At 51.6% G+C, this 19,174-nt stretch overlaps 2 protein-coding genes across 2 annotated transcripts in view; both read left to right on the forward strand.

Annotated features, from left to right (window-relative positions):
• The window catches only part of LOC108639203 (ubiquitin carboxyl-terminal hydrolase 42-like), a 29,662-nt gene extending 29,103 nt beyond the window's left edge, over window positions 1-559 (forward strand). Inside the window, exon 13 of the mRNA XM_029958443.1 lies at window positions 504-559. Within this exon, the coding sequence (XP_029814303.1) occupies window positions 504-559 (56 nt within the window). The remainder of the gene's footprint in view (window positions 1-503) is intronic.
• Window positions 491-19,120, forward strand: LOC108639206 (ubiquitin carboxyl-terminal hydrolase 42-like). The gene is made up of 12 exons (XM_029958451.1): window positions 491-613; window positions 1,197-1,397; window positions 1,784-1,891; window positions 1,967-2,069; window positions 2,196-2,263; window positions 2,424-2,527; window positions 3,046-3,128; window positions 3,426-3,537; window positions 3,871-4,011; window positions 4,220-4,320; window positions 5,080-5,218; window positions 18,971-19,120. The coding sequence occupies exons 1-12, from the start codon at window positions 589-591 to the stop codon at window positions 19,118-19,120; spliced, it is 1,335 nt and encodes a 444-aa protein (XP_029814311.1). The 5' UTR covers window positions 491-588.
• The last annotated feature ends 54 nt before the right edge of the window (window positions 19,121-19,174 follow it).

The following is a 19,174-nucleotide window of genomic DNA, read 5'->3' on the forward strand; positions in this document are numbered from 1 at the left end:
AGCTGTAGGTTGAGCTATAAACGACTTTTATAGGCTGGCCAGGTATGACCTAGGTTAGAATTCCAGTTTGCTGATTCTTGGTTTTTTCCATAGCCTAGGATAGGTAAACAGGGAGGTGACTGTAGTCTGAGGGGATGGGCTCAGCCCACCTTGATTGCTGTGGGAGGGAGGGAGGCAGAAAAAGGAGAGCAGCAAAGGCAGCAGTTAAAGTAGTGGCTGAAAGATGGTCACTCCTAGGAGGTGGGAAAGCCAGAGGGCTCTGCTGCTGAAGCAGTGTCAGGAGAGCAGCAGGGCCTCTTCAGAGAAGGTAACATACATTGGAGCATTTCAAAAGGGCCTTTGAACCTGCTGTGAGTTGGTGCCCCGCGACTGATCATAAGGGTGTGAGCTGCAGCTCAGCAGCAGTTACAGGCACCACTGAAAGACTTGGTGGTGGATGCCGTTCTGCGTTTATTTAGAGTTTTTATACTTTCGGTGAGCTACAGTAATTTCTTTGCAATTAGGTGACGGGATTGGTGCTGTTCTCTTTCTGGAGAGAAAGACATCCTTGGTCATCTAAAGCATTGCACTCTCTTCCTGAGAGAGGCAATGGCCACAGCAGGGAACGACTCCTGTGAGTAATAGCTTCACCAGCAGGTTTGGACTTTGTGAACTGCCACAGACAAGTGACGTGGCTGGTGGTCAAATCCCAGAATGATGTGCTCACAACCTAGAGTGATCTCTGGGATGTTTCCTGAGAGCAGTCAAACTGACCCCCGTGTTTACAATTAGACCCAGGAAAACACCTTTTGTCACTCCTCTGACACTAGGTACAAGACTTTGAAAGCTGCCATTGCTCGTAGAGAGGTCTGCCATCCTTTGGGTTACCTTCCGTGCTCAGTATTTACTTGTTTTCAACAAGTTACAATCAGGAAAAGGGATGGTTTCACTGATAATCCACTCTAGAACTCTACTGAGAAAGGAAGGTAGCCTGCGGCCCAGAAATCAGATTGCGGGTTTGTTGGACTCTCAGCAACGTAAACAGGGGAATGGATTTTTCCAAAACAGTAAATTTAAATGGCACAGTTTAAGCTTCCCCCGATGTTGTTGGGTTGGCAGTTAAAGCAGATGGTCCTGAGTGCTCCTGTAGAGACCTCACTGTTTAAATATGCCTTTGTGCCTCGTTTCATCTCTTTCCAAATGGAATTTCCCTGCAGTCATTGCCGAGGGAATGACTCCGCCACAAAGGATCCTCTTTCCCCCCGAGAAGATTTGCATGGTCTGGCAGCAAAGACAGAGTGCTGGAGCAGGACTCCGCAATGTGGGCAACACATGCTTCCTTAATGCTGTCCTGCAATGCCTGACATACACCCCGCCGCTGGCCAACTATCTGCTCTCCCGCGAGCACAGCCAGGCCTGTGAGTACTCTTAGGGACATCTCCCTGTGAATCTGTTAATCAAATCCCAAGGATTCCCAGAACCTGAAATTTGATTTAGGAGAAAAGCAGCCCTTTGTCAGACCCAGAACTTGTGTTCTTTGTACACTCAGGAGCCACCTGTCCTGTCCAGCTGTCTTATTCTTCATGAAGGCACATCTTTCTAGCTCTGGGTCTCTCTTCCTGCAAGTTAAAACCTCAGTTTAGCATTCCTCTGAAGAACATTTTCTATGCACTAAAACGTGCCGTGCTTGTTGAAACACTGGGAGGAGTGGCATATTGCACTGGAGTGGGAGTGGAAGAAGAGGAGTATTCCACCACGAGGGATATTTTGCTAACCAGAGGACCTTCTCTCCCTCCCTCCTCAGGTCGCCAACAAGGCTTCTGCATGATGTGCATCATGGAAGCGCATGTTAACAAGGTCCTGCGTTCAGTCAGTGCCATCCTGCCTTTGGCTGTTCTCAGGGTTTTCAGATGTATGTGATTTCAGGTTCTTTGACAGGTTTTCTTCCCTTCCTGTAGGAGACAACTACTAACTTCCTGTTTCTTAGTCATAGGAGAACATTTTCAGCTTGGCAGGGAGGAGGATGCCCATGACTTCTTATGCTGTACTGTCAATGCCATGCAGAGAGCTTGTCTGAGTGCAAGCAACGAGTAAGCACAAGCAAGTTACCTTTACAAAGTTCTGAGCCCTTTGGACTCCTTGATGTGGCCTCATCAAGGAAAACCTCCAGCCGGGGCTTGGAGGAAGTAATGCTCTGTCTTACTACTTGTTTCCAGCTTGGACATATCATCTCAATCTACTACCATTGTCCATCAAATATTTGGAGGCTTTCTGAGATCCAGAGGTATGTTTCTACAACAGCTGCTCTCCTTGGCACTGCCTGTGCCCTTCTGTCTGCCTGTGCCCAACAGCTGGCCCTGGGACTAGCAGGACAGGTACAAGGAGCACAAAGCAGGACCATCGTTCAGCTCACCATTGCTCGGCATTTTGATTTTTCCTTCCAGTCATCTGCTTCAGCTGCAAAGCCATTTCTGATTCCTATGAGGCCTTCCTGGATGTCCCCTTGGATATCAAAGTAAGAGGTTTTGCAGTTGTGCTTCAAGACATGGCAAGGCTTTTCAGAGTCCACACATTTGTCCTGAAAGCATAGACTGTGAACACCAGAGGTCTTGGTCGTGGATGGGAAGGGGAACGGATGTTGTCCTCCTGCAGAGGCCATGGCACTGGTCTCTCTGTAGGTGCTGGCTTGAAGCTGGACAAGCACCCATTATGCGCTCTGCACCCTTGACATATCCTCATCCTTCTTTCCTTTGCCCTCCTTCAACACCTGTCTGGCTTCCAGGCTGATGGGTTGGATTGTTTTCACTACTGATGACCCTACATAATAACATCAGTGGCTCAATGGCAGGTGATAGAGAGAGGGAGCTCTTGATTGCCCCTGAGAACCTCTGGGACAGGGGAAATGTTCAGCACCACACTCTCTTTCTGGCTCCTTCTGGATACAGCTTGCAGATTCATGGCGGGTCTCCTCAGCATCAGCTACAGGGGTTTTCTTGTCAGCTCCTGGAAAATGTTTGGGCCAGGGCATTTGCTGTAGCTCAGTGCACCGATTTCTCAATTCTCCAGGCAGCCTCATCCCTCCCTGCAGCTCTGGAGGACTTTGTAACACCTGAGCACCTGGATGGTGAAAACTGCTTTCAATGTAGCAAGTAAGATGATTCCTAACAACATATTAACACTAGACTCTGTGGGAGGGGGCTACAAGTCATTGAGCAGAAGTCATCTTCTCGTGGAAGTTTACTGCACACTGATGAGACACAGTTTTGTTTGTCTGGTTTTTTGGGGGAGGGGGGTTGGGGTTTTTTCTTTGTTTGTTTGTTTGTTTTAAATATGGCAGCGAATTGCCTTAAAATAGCATAAGGATGCACGAGACAAGAAAGGTTGTCTGACTGCCTTGGTGGAAGATAGGGTGCATTTCAGCGCTGTGCTCTGTGCTTGGTTTCAAGGTGTGAGAAGAATGTTGCCGCCACTAAGAGGTTCACTGTCCACTGTGCACCCAAGGTTCTCACTGTGTGTCTGAAGAGGTTTGACTACTTCACTGCTGGGAAGATCAGCAAGGTGTGTACACTATTGGTGTGCAGCTTTCTCTTCAAGAAGCAGATTTCCTAAAGCAGGATGCTTGTCACAAGCTGCTTGTGTTGGGTTTTTTGTGGTCCCTTCTGGGGAGTGGAAAGTTCCTGTGGGAAGACAGGCAAGCACTGTGCTCTGATAGGGCTGCTTTGACTGAGAAGGGTTTCCTGCCACCCAAACGATTTTATGTTGCTTTATGGAAAACCAAGTGCCCATGAGCCCCCGAGATGTATTGATACACCTGGACTGGCCCCTGCACTTGGTAGGTTATTTCATGTCCCAGACCAGGGTCATTTCTGAGCCCTCTTGGTCTCTCCATAGCTTGTAGAGTATCCGGAGTACTTGGATCTTCGCCCATACATGTCTCAGGCAGATGGAGAACCACTCCTCTACTCCTTATATGCTGTCCTGGTGCACAGTGGTGTCAGCTGTCATGGAGGACACTATTTCTGCTACACAAAGGTAAAAGAGCAACTTCCTTCCCAATGGGGAAAAATGTGTGCTGGGGAAGATAAACTTTCCTGTCAGTGTTACTGACAGCCAAAGTTTTGGGGCAGAAGGCCTCCTTAGTGGCTGGACTGCATTTGTTTTGACATGCTCTCGGTTTGGCAGTTTCCTACCCGTGTTTTTGGAGAGAAACCATGGAGAGATCCTTGCCTTTTTTTTACAGGCCAGCAATGGATTGTGGTACCGGATGGACGATGAATCTGTGCAGCTGCGTTCCATTGACACAGTTCTCAGGCAGCAAGCCTACCTGCTGTTCTATGCCAGGTAATAACCAGGATTCAAATATGTTCAGAATACATTTCCTTTTCCTCCTTTGCACTTGTGCTTCTCACCTTCCTGAGTGTTTTTCTCATCAAATGAAATTACTACCTGCATCATTCAGTGCTGTCAAATCTGAACTACTCCGTGTCTGTCCTTTACTGGGCTTCAGGCTGCGGCCCGGATGGAATCTGCTACTTGCCTGGTCTCTGATGTTGACTCTTGTAGATAAGAGGACTTAAAGAGGACCTCCAGGAAAGATGGGGAGGCACCATTTGTCAGGGAATGTAGTGACAGGATGAAGGCTATCAGTTTCCAGCTAACAGAGGGCAGGTTTACACTAGATATTGGGAAGGAATTCTTTGCTGTAAGGGTGCTGAGACACTGGCACAGGTTGCCACAGCATCTGTGGGGGCCCCATCCCTGGAAGTGTTCAAGGCCAGGTTGGACAGGGCTTGGAGAAACCTTGGAATAGTGGAGGGTGTTCCTGCCCACCACAGCGGGGTGGAACAAGATAAAGTTAAAGGTCCCTTGCAACCCAAACAAGTCTGTGAATTTATGAAATGGAGGCTGTGGGAGGTATAGAGATGAGGTTTTTGTTGGGACAGAGGCAAACTTGGTGGGAAGACCCACGCTGAGTTTCCCATTAGTGTCCTTGGTTAAGTCTTCTCTCTGTCATAGAAGCCTCTCTGAGAAAATGACTGAACCCCAGAGGAGGTTGCAACAACAGCTCTAAACTGAGATCACTCTTTTGTTTTTCTCCAGATGCTCTGATCTGAGAATTGGAGAAAGGGCTTCTTCCTCACTGGCACCATCACATGCCCCTTCCTTCCTCAGTCAGTGTGTGGCCAGCAGCAAGCAGGCGGGCTCTGTTGGACCACAGGGTCTGACTGGTAGGACTAAGGTAACTTTGGGGTCACGGGTCAGGGCATCAGAGGAATAGTGGATTTCTTTCTGGGATCTCAGCATTTCTCTTTTGACCCTCACACACCGCACCTTTCTTCACAACCACAACGCTGCTCCCTCTCCAAGCATCCCACCTGGATCCATCCCTTTGGTGCGCCTCTGGCCTTTTGGTCTTAGTAGCCCTCCAAAAGAGCCTTTTGGAGGCCCCAAACTGTCCTGTCCCAGAACTTGTAGGGGTTCCCCACTGCTCTGATCCTTTCAGGAGAAAAGGGCAGGAACTCTCCACAGCTCTCTTTGCAGGGCATGAAGGACACTGGCAGGGAGCGGTCCCGGAGCAGATTCCCTCTGTGGGGCAGGGATCTGCGCAGCTGCTCTGGGGACACCACAGACTATGACGACGCTTCAGAGAGAAGAACTGGTCCTCCAAGTGGTGACCGTGGTCCTAGGGATAGCACAGCTGCAAGGCCTTCCAAGAGGATCTGCCGGTGGGCTCCCGCTGCCAGGGCTGCTCAGGAGCAAACCTTGCTGAGGCAGAGGGAGCCAAGCAGATCTGTGCGGGGAACTTACAACCTTGGCAGCCGGTTTGTGCAGTACACAGACTATGACCGCTCACTGCGGAAGAGAAAGAGGGAGAGAACAAGTCCTCCACGTTGTGACCAAGTCTTAGTGAATCCTGCAGTTCCAGGGCCCTCCAAAGCCAGCTCCAAGCAGGCTCTCATGCTCCGGGCTGCTCGGGAGCAAACCCGACAGAGACAGAGAGAGCAAAGATCAACAGGGCGGGGCTATGATTGCCACAGCCAGGTTGTGCAGCACACAGACTACCGCCCTTCAGAGAAGAAGAGGAGGGTTTCCACGCCCCAGAGATTCACGTCAGACAAGCATTCAGGGCACTCTGGCAATGATGGCGTTGGATTATGGCCCTGGCTCAAGCAGAACAAAAGACTAGCACTGCGTTTATTAGCCAAGGCATCCTTGTTTTCGACACGCCTTCTCAGACCTGAGTGAATGATTTAGCTAAGTAGATGATAGTTACAATAATATAGAAATATCATTAGAAATATAGAAATATATATAGAAATATAGAACATATATAGAGAAATATATATAGAAATATAGAATATATATATAGAAATATATATAGAAATATAGAATATATATAGAGAAATATATATAGAAATATAGAAATATATAGAGAAATATAGAAATATATAGAGAAATATAATATAGAAATATAGAAATATATATAGAAATACCGAATATATATACATAGAAATATATATAGAAATATAGAAATATATTTAGAAATATAATATAGAAGTAATATTTTATAATACATTATTACATGTTATATATCTTCAGCAATAGATAGTAATAGTATAATAAATATTATTAAAATAATAAAATAGTAAATACTAAAATACTTTAAGCAGAGTTATTTATTCCACATTGTAGATAATTATAGCTGGAAACATAGTGCAGTATTTGGAAGCAGTGTTGAAGCAATTATATTAAAGCTAAGAAAACAAATATTAAGTAGAGATTGTGCAGCACACAGACTACCGCCCTTCAGAGAAGAAGAGGAGGGTTTCCACGCCCCAGAGATTCACGTCAGACAAGCATTCAGGGCACTCTGGCAATGATGGCGTTGGATTATGGCCCTGGCTCAAGCAGAACGGAAGACTAGCACTGCGTTTATTAGCCAAGGCATCCTTGTTTTCGACACGCCTTCTCAGACCTGAGTGAATGATTTAGCTAAGTAGATGATAGTTACAATAATATAGAAATATTATTAGAAATATAGACATATATATGGAAATATAGAATATATATATAGAGAAGTATATATAGAAATATAGAAATATATTTAGAAATATAATATAGAAATATAGAGAGAAGTAATACTTTATAATACATTATTACATGTTATATATATTCAGTAATAGATAGTAATGTTATAAGAAATATTATTAAAATAATAAAATAAGAAATACTAAAATACTGTAATCCGAATTATTTATTCCACGTTGTAGACAATTATAGCTGCAAACATCTCAGCCTCGGCCATATCAATCAACATAACTGGTCTACTCTGGCCTCCAATCGGGAGGCCTGGAGACACACCATCTATAACGCTCCTGTTTCCTTTGAGAACGCACGCAGAATCCCTCTCGAGGAGAAAAGACAAGGGAGAAAGAATCATGTCTTGCAGAATATACCACCTAGGGAGTCTTTCTGCTGTGCCTTTTGCAATCGGATATGTCTATCTCGCATTGGCCTCCTAAGCCACCAGCGTGCTTGTAACAAATGTGGATGGAGCCTTCTTAAATCTTGGTTCGAGAAGCCCAGCCACGATGATGTGTTTAAGACGGGTGTTCCATAATTTAGTGTTCTCACTGAAACCATGCAAATCGTGCGCCACTCGCTCACTTCCCACTCCTCCTTTCCTTCCCACTCCCCCTCCATCCGGAGGCAGGCTGGACGGGAGAATTGGAGGCACAAAAGGTAAAGATGGCAGGCTGAGAGAAGAACAACTTACTGGAAACGGCAATGAAATAAGAAAACAGTACAGCAACAGAACAGTAACAGAAACAATACTAATAACCGAGTGTACAAGGGAGGCAAATGACTCACACATGATTGCTCACCAGTTGGTGCCCAACTTTGCCACCACGCACACAACCTGGAAGAGACCCCTTCCCCCATCCTTGACAAAATGAGGAATAACCTCTATGTCCTGGCTGTGCCCCCTCCTGGATACTGCCCAAATTAACACTGCCCTGACCAGAAGCAGGACAATCACCTTCAGGATCTGCAGCACAGCTTTCGGCTCTGCACCGGAGGCACTGGATCCCTCCAGGCCAGGGAGGGGAGACATCAGAGATGAGCAGACTTTGGAAATCCCTCACCTCTCACTCCGGCCCATTTTTTCTCATTTTATGGGATGGAAGAATACATACCCAACTCCTCCCAGTGTCCTTCTCACTGGAAATCCCCTGAGCTTTGATTCCTTTGCTGACATGCTGCTTCCTCTGGGAAAAGCAGCCAGAAAACCCAAGGCCATTGCTTTGAGTGAAGGTCTTTCTTAGAACACTTTTCCTGAAGTGCACCCAGGAAGGCTGGGCTGCAGCAGCACATGGCCCCCATGGCTTTGCTACATCTCCTCCAGAACACCTGGAAGCCCTTCTCTCACCATCCAGCGGCTCCCCTGCCCTGTCTTCCCCACCCCACAGGGATGCTGCCGAGGAGTTAACAAACTTCACAGTTCAATCCTGATATCCCACTGCTGACTGGGATGGGGGGAGACCAGGGCCAGTTTTGGCCCCCATCAGCACCAGCTCTTGGGACAGCCAGGCTCTCTCCTGACATGTGGGCTCATCTCTGCAGCTTTGCTGTCCTCCACAGGGCGTTTGCTGAAAAAAATCATCTTCTAGAAAAGATATATGACACCAGCCCAGGGGTCAGCAGCACCACATGAGAGCTTGGCAAGATGCCCTGAGGACAGCCAGGCCAGGCAGAGAGAGGTGGAAGGACCACAGGGGCTCTCTGAAGCAGCCCCATTGTACAACATAGACAAGGGGGCTAAATAAACACTGGGCTGAAAGATGAGAGTGCTCTTCCAAGGGAAATTTACAGCTGCTGGACAGGCCTGGGGCTCTTGCTGGAAAGCTTCAGTCTCTGGGCTCCCGGTGCCCAAAGGCATTGCAGATAACTCCTTCTCAAGCAATGGCAGGGAGCAGGGGGGAGAAGTCAAGGATGAGGCAGATCAGAAAGACTGGGGCAGCACAAAGACATCTACAAGGGAGAGAGACAGCATCTGAAAGGCACTCCTTGCTGACCTATGAGCTGGTGCCGTGGGCTCTACAACTGCTGCCTGCAGTCAGCTTGGAAGCTCCGGCAGTTTTAACAGGAGGTTTGTCTGCAAACAAGATGCAGAGACGTTACGATGATGGATGCGGGTATATTCCTGACCTAGGCTCTCCAGAGGGAGATTCGCTGTCTCCTCATGGGCCATAGAGGCTTTTAGTATGGGATGAACTTCACTTGGTCTCCCCAAGCTCATGTCCAACCTGTTCCATGGCCTCTGACTGCGATCTGCTGTCCACCTAGCTTCATCCCCCCTCACAACCCTGGGGACTCCTTGGAGATGAATGGCTGCTGTGCCAGCACCTACTGCTCCAGGAAGGGAGTGCAAGGTGAAGATGCTACACTGGCAGGTGCAAAGAAGGTTCATTTTGCCATGGGATCCCAGGAGGTCACCATGCACATCGTCAATGGGGTCTGAAAAAAGAAAACTTACAGATGTTGAGGCAGCTGAGCTCATCAAGCACATGTAGAAAAGCTCCTGATTTCAGTATGGCTGGCTCTTTTGAAATGCCCCAGGAAGGAAGATTTGGTCTCAGGCATCATCAGCCCCATTGGCCAGTCTAGACAGAACTGCCTGGACTTGAATCAGAAGTTTGTGGATAAGAGATTTAGCTTCATTTAGCTAGAGATGGGATATCTCTCTCCAGTGAGCCAGCTGCTTGCCATTCCGTTAGTCCCTGACCACAGGCAGCACTGAATCTGTGATCTCTCCCCCTCCAGTTTCTCAGAGTCCCTGGGTAACCCTGAAAGCACTGCTTCAGTATCAGCTTCTGCAAGAGGCCTTCCAAAAAGCAGCTAGGGGATTAGGTGAGGGGAAGAACCAGAAAATCGCACACATTCTTCCCTGGATTCGTGAAAGACAATAAGAAAGAAATACAAGACCCCCAAAAGCAAGTCCACTTGATGGGAGCGGCAGGGGAGCATCTCTGGTTCAGTAGTGATACGACGCACTCAACTGCAGCTTGCAGACAAGAATCCTGAAACCTTCCAGTAGCCAAGATTGCCACCTGATCCCAAGGTCCCCTGTCCTCTGCCCCATGCATTTCCACGGGACCAAAGCCCCTATTCACAGCAAAAGGAAAGTATGTGAATGTACACACATGGTAACTTGCTCCTGGCCTTTTCAGCCTATGGAGGAAGACAACTTCCCTCATTAGAAAATGAAGCAGGTCTGACCTGGACTTTCTCAAAACACTCTAAAGCCAGAGGCAGGTTTCTCCCACAAGCGACAGCAAAGCCCTCCTCCTGCCCATGTTGTTTGGGAAATGGCACAAGAACCAGGAGAATCACAGAGAGATTCACCCCTTCAGAGACACCAGTGAGTGCAGCCCCTCCTGACATCATCCGCGCAGAAGCCTCCAGCCCTTGGGATGACTTTGCCTCCTAACAGAGGTGCCAGAGCATCTGATCTGGATTTCCCAGGCCTGCCTTAGTACCAGGCCACAATAATTGTCACAGCATCCCAGCCTTTCCTTGCTCGAGCCAGTCTGTTTATAGGTTGTTTGGATCTCCACCTCCACATTGCAGGGGGCTTGAACACCACTGATCACATCCACTTGTACCTCTGACCTGAAGGGAGAGGAAGATTTCCCCGTTTGCTGTTGTGGCAAGTGGCGCCTCTCTGCAAGAGATTTCATCTCCTGCTCGGGGCCCCTCTGCACTGACCAGGCTCACTCCATGCTGCTGGACCTCTCCCAGCCCCTCTAAGCAGGGCTCCGCTCAAGTCTTCGTAACAACTCCCCATTCCTCGGAATAGCTTGGCACTCCTGTAGCAGTTTGGGTGGGGAATGCCAAACTCACACCAACGAATGGCTCTGTCCAATCACCTGAGGAGCAGCAGGTACCACCCAGTGCGGAGGTCAGCGCTTGAATAAAGACCTCCCCAACTTTTCTGGGTGCAGCTGGTAAGGTGATTTTGTTATAAAAGTAGCGGGGCAACTGAACTGCTTAAAGGGAGGAACAAAAGGGCACAGAAAGCACTGTGCAAAATGGCTCCAGCCTTAAATAACGTGGGTAAGGAAGGCACTGGAACAGAAGATGGGGTTTAGGCGGAGCATGCAAATTACAACCAATCATAGGAGATAGGGGCTGAACATAACCCTATACGGTACTGCGTCAAGTATCAACCAATGAAAGGACAGAACATACGCACAGTACAATACAATACAACAACTTCTATGCAAAATCTACAATTTCCTTATTAATTACACATTTTTAGACTGCCACAACCCAGCCTGCCCCATGCAGAGCCCTGGGGGTGGCTCCTGCTACACCCAATGTCAGAAGAACACCACAGGAGACCCTGGGGAGGGAAGAAGGGAAGGAAAGAAGGAAATCTCAGTGCTATGGATCTGGAGCAGCTGGGGGAACTCCAGTGCCTCCCAAGACGCCCTGTCAGACACATGAGGAACTGCAGAGTCTGGGGGGACTTTCATGGACTCTGGTGTTACTGGGAGCCTCCCCTGGCTGCACGTGAGGAGCTCTTGGGTGAGAGGGGGTGTTGGGAAGGGGGGGGTCGGTGAGTCAGAGGGGATAAAAGGGGTGGTGGGACCCCAAGACTGAATGGGAGAGGAGTGGGACCCCCCAAAAGTGGAGAGGGAGGGAGGTTGAGAATTGGGGGCTGATGGGAAAGGGGTGGGTGAGGTCAGAAGAGGGGGAAAAAGGGGAGGGTGGGACCCCCAAACTGAGCATGAGGGAGGTGGGGATTGGGGGAATGATGTGTATGGGGTGGGAGAGGGGGAAAAAGTGGGGGTTGAGACCCCAAACTAAACATGAGGGGGCTGGGGCTTGAGGGGATCATGGAAAAGTGGGAGAACCAGGGAGAGGGGTGGAAAAGGGGGGTGGTCTGGAGGGATGGACAGTCCCATGAGGGTCTTTGGGCACTGGGGGTTGGGAAAGGGGGATGGTCCCCCTGAGCTCCCAACTTCCTCTGGGGTGCTGGGGGCTGCTGGATCCAATCTCAGCCTTGCATTGTGCCAACAGTTGAAATTTAGAGCAATTCTAGAGGGGGGACTGAACCATGTTTGTCCCCCAGGCTTTAATGATGGCAAATCAGATCTATTGAAAGAAAATGAATTATTTATTTTTGCAAATGATGACACAGAACAGAATTATTTAGTGAACAGTAGAAACACTAAAACTACCAGGAGTACAGGATAAGGTAGGACAGGGCACTACACTAAAGCAATTGTTGAAGCAATTCTACTAAAGGTGGCAAACAAGCAATAATTCTTAATTAGAGATGGATGGAACTCCCCCAGAGCAGCGCTGGTGGGGAGATCTCTGCTCTCAACCTCCAGCAGTGACCTTGGGGGGGTCCCCAGCCAAGGCAGGAATCTCCACACACCCCCAAGAAGGGTTCTGTTGGAAGAAGCTGCCCCTGGCAAAGGGGACTGGCCCTTTGTGGTAGAAACCCATGGACTGACAGTCCTTGGACTCCAGGGCTTCCCTCACCATCAGGGGCTTCATTTGGGGTCAAACCAGTCTGGGGTCCAACATCTCCTGCCTTGTCCCGGCCCCCTCTCAGCTCAGCACTGACCCCTTTGCAAATGGGGCATTGTCTTGGGGCCATTGCAGGGGGGATGTCCTGCCCCAGTGTCCCAGTGTTCCTTTAATTGCCAGAGGCCCTGCAGTGTCCCAGTGGCCCCTTGATTCCATGACCTTCTGAAACACCTCAGGCTTCCTTTGGTTCCATGAGGCCCCCCTGTCACAAAGGCCCCTGGATTCCATGAATTCCGCAGTGTCACAAGGTTCTTTTTTTTCCATAGGGCCCTGCAGTGTCCCAATTGTACCTTGACTCCAGGAGTACCCAAATTCTCCCCGGGTTCCTTTGGTTTCAGGAGGTCCCGCAGTGTCCCAGCGGCCCCTTCATTCCAGGCAGGCCCAGGGAGACGAAGGCAAAGACGGAGCCCCGCCCCCGTCAGCATCTTGGGGGGCGGGGGGGCAGGACCTGGGAAACGGCTGGGAAGGGACTGGGATGGACTGGGATGGACTGGGATGGAATGGGATGGACTGGGATGGACTGGGATGGACTGGGACAGACTGGGACGGACTGGAATGGACTGGGATGGACTGGGATGGACAGGGATGAATGGGACTGTCTGGGATGGACTGGGATGGACTGGGATGGAATGGGATGCTCTGGGACAGACTGGAATGGACTGAGATGGGCTGGGACAGACTGGAATGGATCGGGACACCAGGATACACCGGGACCAGGACTGGGACCCAGCAGGACCCCCCGGGAGCAGGATCTGAGCACACTGGGACCCTCCAGGACCAGAAATGGGGCAACAGGGATCATACTGGGAGCAACTGGGACCACACTGAGGGCTACTGGGAGCAACTGGAGGCCACATAGGATATAGTGGGAGTGCCTTGGAGTCACTGGGATCATACTGGTGGAAACTGGAATGTTACTGGGGCATCTGGGAGTGACTGGGAAGGACTATGAGCATGGTGAGGGCTCTACTGGGATATACTGGGAGTGTCTGCAACCATGGTGGGGGTGACTGGGACCATACTGGGAGTGACTGGGACTACATGAAGGGGAATTAGGACCACACTGGGGGCAACTGGAAGGAACTGAGTGACTGGATCTACAATAGAAGCAACTGGGATTGACTGGGACTGTCAGGAGGGAGGACTGGGATCATACTTGGAAGTGACTGGATCTGTGCTAGGGGTAACTGGGAGGAACTGGGACCATACTGGGATCACAGTGGGAGAAGCTTGGCCCATGCTGGGAGCAACTGAGACCACACTGAGGGTGACTGGGGTCATACTGGGATCATATCAAGAGTGAGTGGGATCATGCTGGAGGTGATTGGGATCATCCTGGGAGCAACTGGAAGTGCGCTGGGGATGACTGGAAGTGGCTGTGAGCAACTGGGATCATGCTGGAAGCTTCTGGGGGCAACTGGGAATGAGTGGGACCACATGGAGGAAACTGAGAGCAACTGGGAGAGACCAGGAGTGACTGGGATCATCCTGGGACTGACTGGGCGCTGAATCCGAAAAATCGGTCCGAGAAACTGCTCAGAGACTTTTTTCTCTTTAAGCAGCAAGGGATTTGTTTATTCAACGTTGGGAGCAAGCCAGCTCGCGCTGGACAAACTTGCTCCAAGGCTTCACACAAAATCAGCATTTTTATACAATCTTTAACTGTGATTAAATGCATATTCAAGTGATTCCAACATCTCTCTCTGCAGATTAAGAATAGGCGGAGTATAGGTGGAGCTCAGGCGGGGCTTGGGGCGGTGCTTCTCTTGGCCCTCAATCCTGAGGGGACTTGCACTCTTCCTCCATGGCTCTGGGGGCTTCAACTCCTCTTCCTCAGCTTGACCTTCCTTCTCTTCCATTGTTCTTGACCCGCTCCCTGAAGCTTGGAAAAAGCCCTGGCTCCCGGCCTATTCCTCCTCTTCCAATGTCTCCCTGATCCTGCTGTCTCTCTAATTTATCCCCTCTAGGCCTAGGACATGTTCCTGTACTATTCTCTGAAGCTTTGCTCCAGTCAGTAGAACAGAACGAGCACAGATGGTCTTGGCTGTTGGGAGCTTGTTAGCAGGCCCAAATTTCTTTGTGAACTCTTTTGGGCCTGGCCTCCTGTTTCACCAGGGACACAGCCCGGGCCCGGGTTGTTCCCATTCCCATTGCAGGGGTTTGCATTCCTGTTCCAGGTGTTCCCATCCCATTCTAGTTGTTCCCATCCCAATCCAGGTGTCCCCATTCCCATTCCAGGAGTTCCCATTCCCATTCCAGGAGTTCCCATTCCCATTCCACGTGTTCCAATTCCCTTTCCAGGTGTTCCAATTCCCTTTCCAGGTGTTCCATCCCATTTTAGGTGTCCCCATTCCCATTCCTATTGTCCCTCCTCCCATTCCTGGTGTTCCCATCCCACTTCTGTTTTCCCCATTCCCAGTTCTTGGTGTTCCCATTCCCATTCCAGGTGTCTCCATTCCCCTTCCTTTTGTCCCCATTCCCATTCCAGGTGTTCCCATCCCACCTCTGTTTTCCCCATTCCCATTCCAGGTGTGCCCATTCCCATTCCAGGTGTCCCCAGTCTGCTCCCAATGTTCCCATTCCCATTCCAGGTGTTCCCATTCCCATTCCAGTTGTTCCCATTCCCATTCCTGGTGTCCCCATTCCCATTCCAGGTGTTCCCATTCCCATTCCTGATGTCCCCAACCTGCTCCCAATGTTCCCATTCCCATTCCCAGTGTTCCCATCCCATTCCAGGTGTCTCCATTCCCATTCCAGGTGTTCCCATTCCCATTCCTGGTGTCCCCATTCCCATTCCAGGTGTTCCCATTCCCATTCCAGGTGTTCCCATCCCCATTCCACGTGTCCCCATTCCCATTCCTGCTGCCCCCATTCCCATTCCTGGTGTCCCCAGTCTGCTCCCAATGTCCCCATTCCCATTCCAAGTGTTCCCATTTCCATTCCTGGTGTTACCATCCCATTGCTATTGTCCCCATCCCATTCCTGATGTCCCCATTCCCATTCCAGGCATTCTCATTCCCATTCCAGGTGTTCCCATTCCCATTCCATGTGTTCCAATTCCCTTTCCAGGTGTGCCATCCCGTTCTAGGTGTCCCCATTCCCATTCCTATTGTCCCTCCTCCCATTCCTGATGTTCCCATCCCACTTCTGTTTTCCCCATTCCCAGTTCTTGGTGTTCCCATTCCCATTCCAGGTGTCTCCATTCCCTTTCCTATTGTCCCCATTCCCATTCCAGGTGTTCCCATCCCACCTCTGTTTTCCCCATTCCCATTCCTGGTGTCCCCATTCCCATTCCAGGTGTTCCCATTCCCATTCCAGGTGTTCCCATTACCATTCCAGGTGTCCCCATTCCAATTCCTGGTGTCCTCAATCTGCTCCAAATGTTCCCATTCCCATTCCACGTGTTCCCATTCCCAATCCACGAATTCCCATTCTCATTCCAGGTGTTCCCATCCCAGTTCCTGCAGTCTCCATTCCAATTCCAGGTGTCCCCATTCCCATTCCTGGTGTCCCTAACCTGCTCCCAGTGTCTCCATCCCTCTCCCCGGTGTCCCCATTCCCAATCCAGGTGCCCCCATTCCCACTTCCTGATGTCTCCAGTCCCATTCCCAGTCTGCTCCCAATGTTCCCATTCTCATTCCAGGTGTCCCCATTCCCATTCCCCCTGTCCCCATTCCCATTCCTGGTTCCCAGGGAGGAACTACCGGATGCCGGAGGAGGAGCCAGAATTTATTGCCCAAAGCAGGAGATTTTCACACCAAAATTAACCCCCGGTGATGTCACCACTGTCCCCATGATGTCACCGCTCTCTCTGTGATGTCACCACTGTCCCCGTGATGTCACCGCTGTCCATGTGATGTCACCAATGTCCCTGTGATGTCATTGATGTCCCTGTGATGTCACCGCTGTCCATGTGATGTCACCAATGTCCCTGTGATGTCACCGCTGTGCCTGTGATGTCACCAATGTCCCTGTGATGTCATTGATGTCCCTGTGATGTCATCGCTGTCCATGTGATGTCACCAATGTCCCTGTGATGTCTCCGCTGTCCATGTGATGTCACCAATGTCCCTGTGATGTCACCGCTGTCCCCGTGATGTCACCACTGTCATTTCCCCTGCTGGTTTACCTTAAAACCAGCACACCAGGTCGGTGCCCAACGGGGGTCCCTGTGGATCATCCAACGCGGGTCCTCCCATGGCTGATGGAGTTGGAGCAGCGGCCGAAGCTCTTCCCGCAGTCGGGGCACTCGGGGCTTCTCTTACCGGTGGGTCCGTTGGTGGGAGGTCAAGGAAGAGCTCTGCCTGAAGCTCTTCCCACACTCCCCACAGTGGAAGGGCCTCTCCCTGATGTGGAGGCGACGGTGGGTGTAGAGGGTGGAGCTGTCCCACATTCCCTACACGTGTAGGGCTGTTCCCCAGTGTGGATGTGCTGGTGGCTGAGCAGCTTGGTGCTTGTGCTGAAGCTCTTCCCACATTCTGAGCACTTGTAGGGCCATTCCCTGGTGTGGATGCAACGGTGTTTGCAAAGGCTGGAGCTGTCCCTGAAGCTCGTCCCAGACTCCGCACACGTGTAGAGCCTTCCCCACTGTGGATCATCTGGTGTCGGAGCAGGTGGGAGCTCCGTTTGAAGCTCTTCCCACATTCCTCACACATGTAGGGCCTTTCCCCACTGTGGATCATCTGGTGTCGGAGCAGGTGGGAGCACTGAGTGAAACTCTTCCCACATTCCCCACACGTGTAGGGCTGTTCCCCACTGTGGATGCGACGGTGCATGCGGAGGTTGGAACTCTGATTGAAGCTCTTCCCACACTCCGCACACATGTAGGGCTGTTCCCCAGTGTGGATGCGACAGTGCTTGCGGAGGTTGGAGCTGTCTCTGAAGCTCTTCCCACACTCCTCACACGTGTAGGGCCGTTCCCCAGTTTGGATGTGCTGGTGCCTCAGGAGGTCGGATCTCTTGCTGAAGCTCTTCCCACATTCCAAACACCTGAAGGGCTTCTCTCTGCTGGGAGGCTGCTCAGGGACCACCAGCTCGCAGCTCCGCCTCAAGCTCCGGCCGCCTTCCCGGCACACGCTGGCTCTTTCCTCCTCACAGCCCCCTGGGCTGGCTTTGCAGCCCCTCCTGCGGGGGCATCTCCGGCCCTTTTCCTCCCCGCTGCCTTCCTGCGCCGGGGAGCCCTTCAAAACGGCCTCTCCCACCAGGCTCTGCCGCCGGGATTTGTCCTCCGCGCTCTCCGGCCTCGCCTCGGGGCCTGGGGCAGGAAGCAACAAGGACACGCAGGGGATTTGCCTCCGGCCCACAGGGAAGCCCAAGGACATCCCCCCAACTCCGGCCCCAGCAGGACGGCCACAAAAGACAAAAGACCCACCCAAAGGGGCACTGACTTCCTCCTCACCTGCCTGGGGGGCCCAAGGCATCTTCCTCTTCCTCGCAGCCTCCTCCTCCATCCGCCCAAGCTTTGGGAAGCAGAAATCCTACTGGAGGGGGAAAACAAGGGGTGAGTGCGTTGTCTTGGAGGTTCCTCCTGCCCAAGTCCAGCTCTAGGACTCACTGGGCATCTTGTGTCCATAGAAATCTCCAAAACAACAAGATTTAGACCAGAAAAACAGTAAACACAGAGATTTGGGAAAAAAAAACAAACAACAAAGTCCCCCCAAATTTGCAAAAGATCAAGGGACAGCAAAAAAATACTCCCATATATGAACATTCAGCCCAAAAAACCCTCCCAGAAGTTCCCCCTCTCTGCTCTCTGCACCTTTACCTTCTGGGATCTCCCCTCTCTGGGCTGCTGGGGGTCCCGCTTAGGGATGCCGGGGCTTTTGGGGGTCCCAGGGGTCCCTTCTCCCCTCACTCTCTGCTTCAGGGGGCCAGGTTCCCAGACATTCCCCCTCTCCGCCTTCTCCACTTTCTTGGCCCGGGGATCCCAGGGGTCCCCACTGCCCAGGCTCCCCTTTCTCCGGGACCCCCCTTGCAGCCTCCCGGGGCTCCTCCCTCTCCCTGCTCCCCCCTCCAGCCTGCCGGGGGTCCCCCAGCTCCGCCATCGCCCCGCTCCGCTCTCCACACTCCGGGGCTCCCGCCCTTCCTCCCCCCACCCCCGGCTCTCCCGAGGGCTCCCCAAACCCGCTGCCTCGGCTCCCTCCGGCTCCCCCGGACCAGCCCCCCCCGCCCACACCGGCCTCACAATGGAGCCGCCGGGGCCTCACCCACCAACACCAACCCCCAACAAGGGGGGGACCCGCAGCCCCCCGACCACCCACGGGGCTCTGCCCACAACCCACCCCGACACCGCCCCAAAACACCCCCCGGGGACCCCCAGCAGCCCCCCGGCACACAGCCCCGCACAAGGGCCGCCTGTGCCCGAGCCAACAAAACGCCCCCACAGCCGGGGGGACACCAGAGGCTGCCCCGGGGCAACGAGAGCAGGGAGCGGATCGGGCCCCGCACACGTGGCCGGGCTCTTGGCTCAGCCGGCCGGGATCGGGAACAACAGCATGGCCCCGACCGCCGGGGAGGGGAGAAAAACAAGGGGTGAGCGCGTTGCCTTGGGAGTTTCTCCTGCCCAAGTCCATCCCTAGAATGCACAGGG

This window comes from Manacus vitellinus, unplaced genomic scaffold, assembly GCF_001715985.3.
Source record: "Manacus vitellinus isolate BGI_N305 unplaced genomic scaffold, ASM171598v3 ctg7180002433340_pilon, whole genome shotgun sequence".
Classification (NCBI taxonomy): domain Eukaryota; kingdom Metazoa; phylum Chordata; class Aves; order Passeriformes; family Pipridae; genus Manacus; species Manacus vitellinus.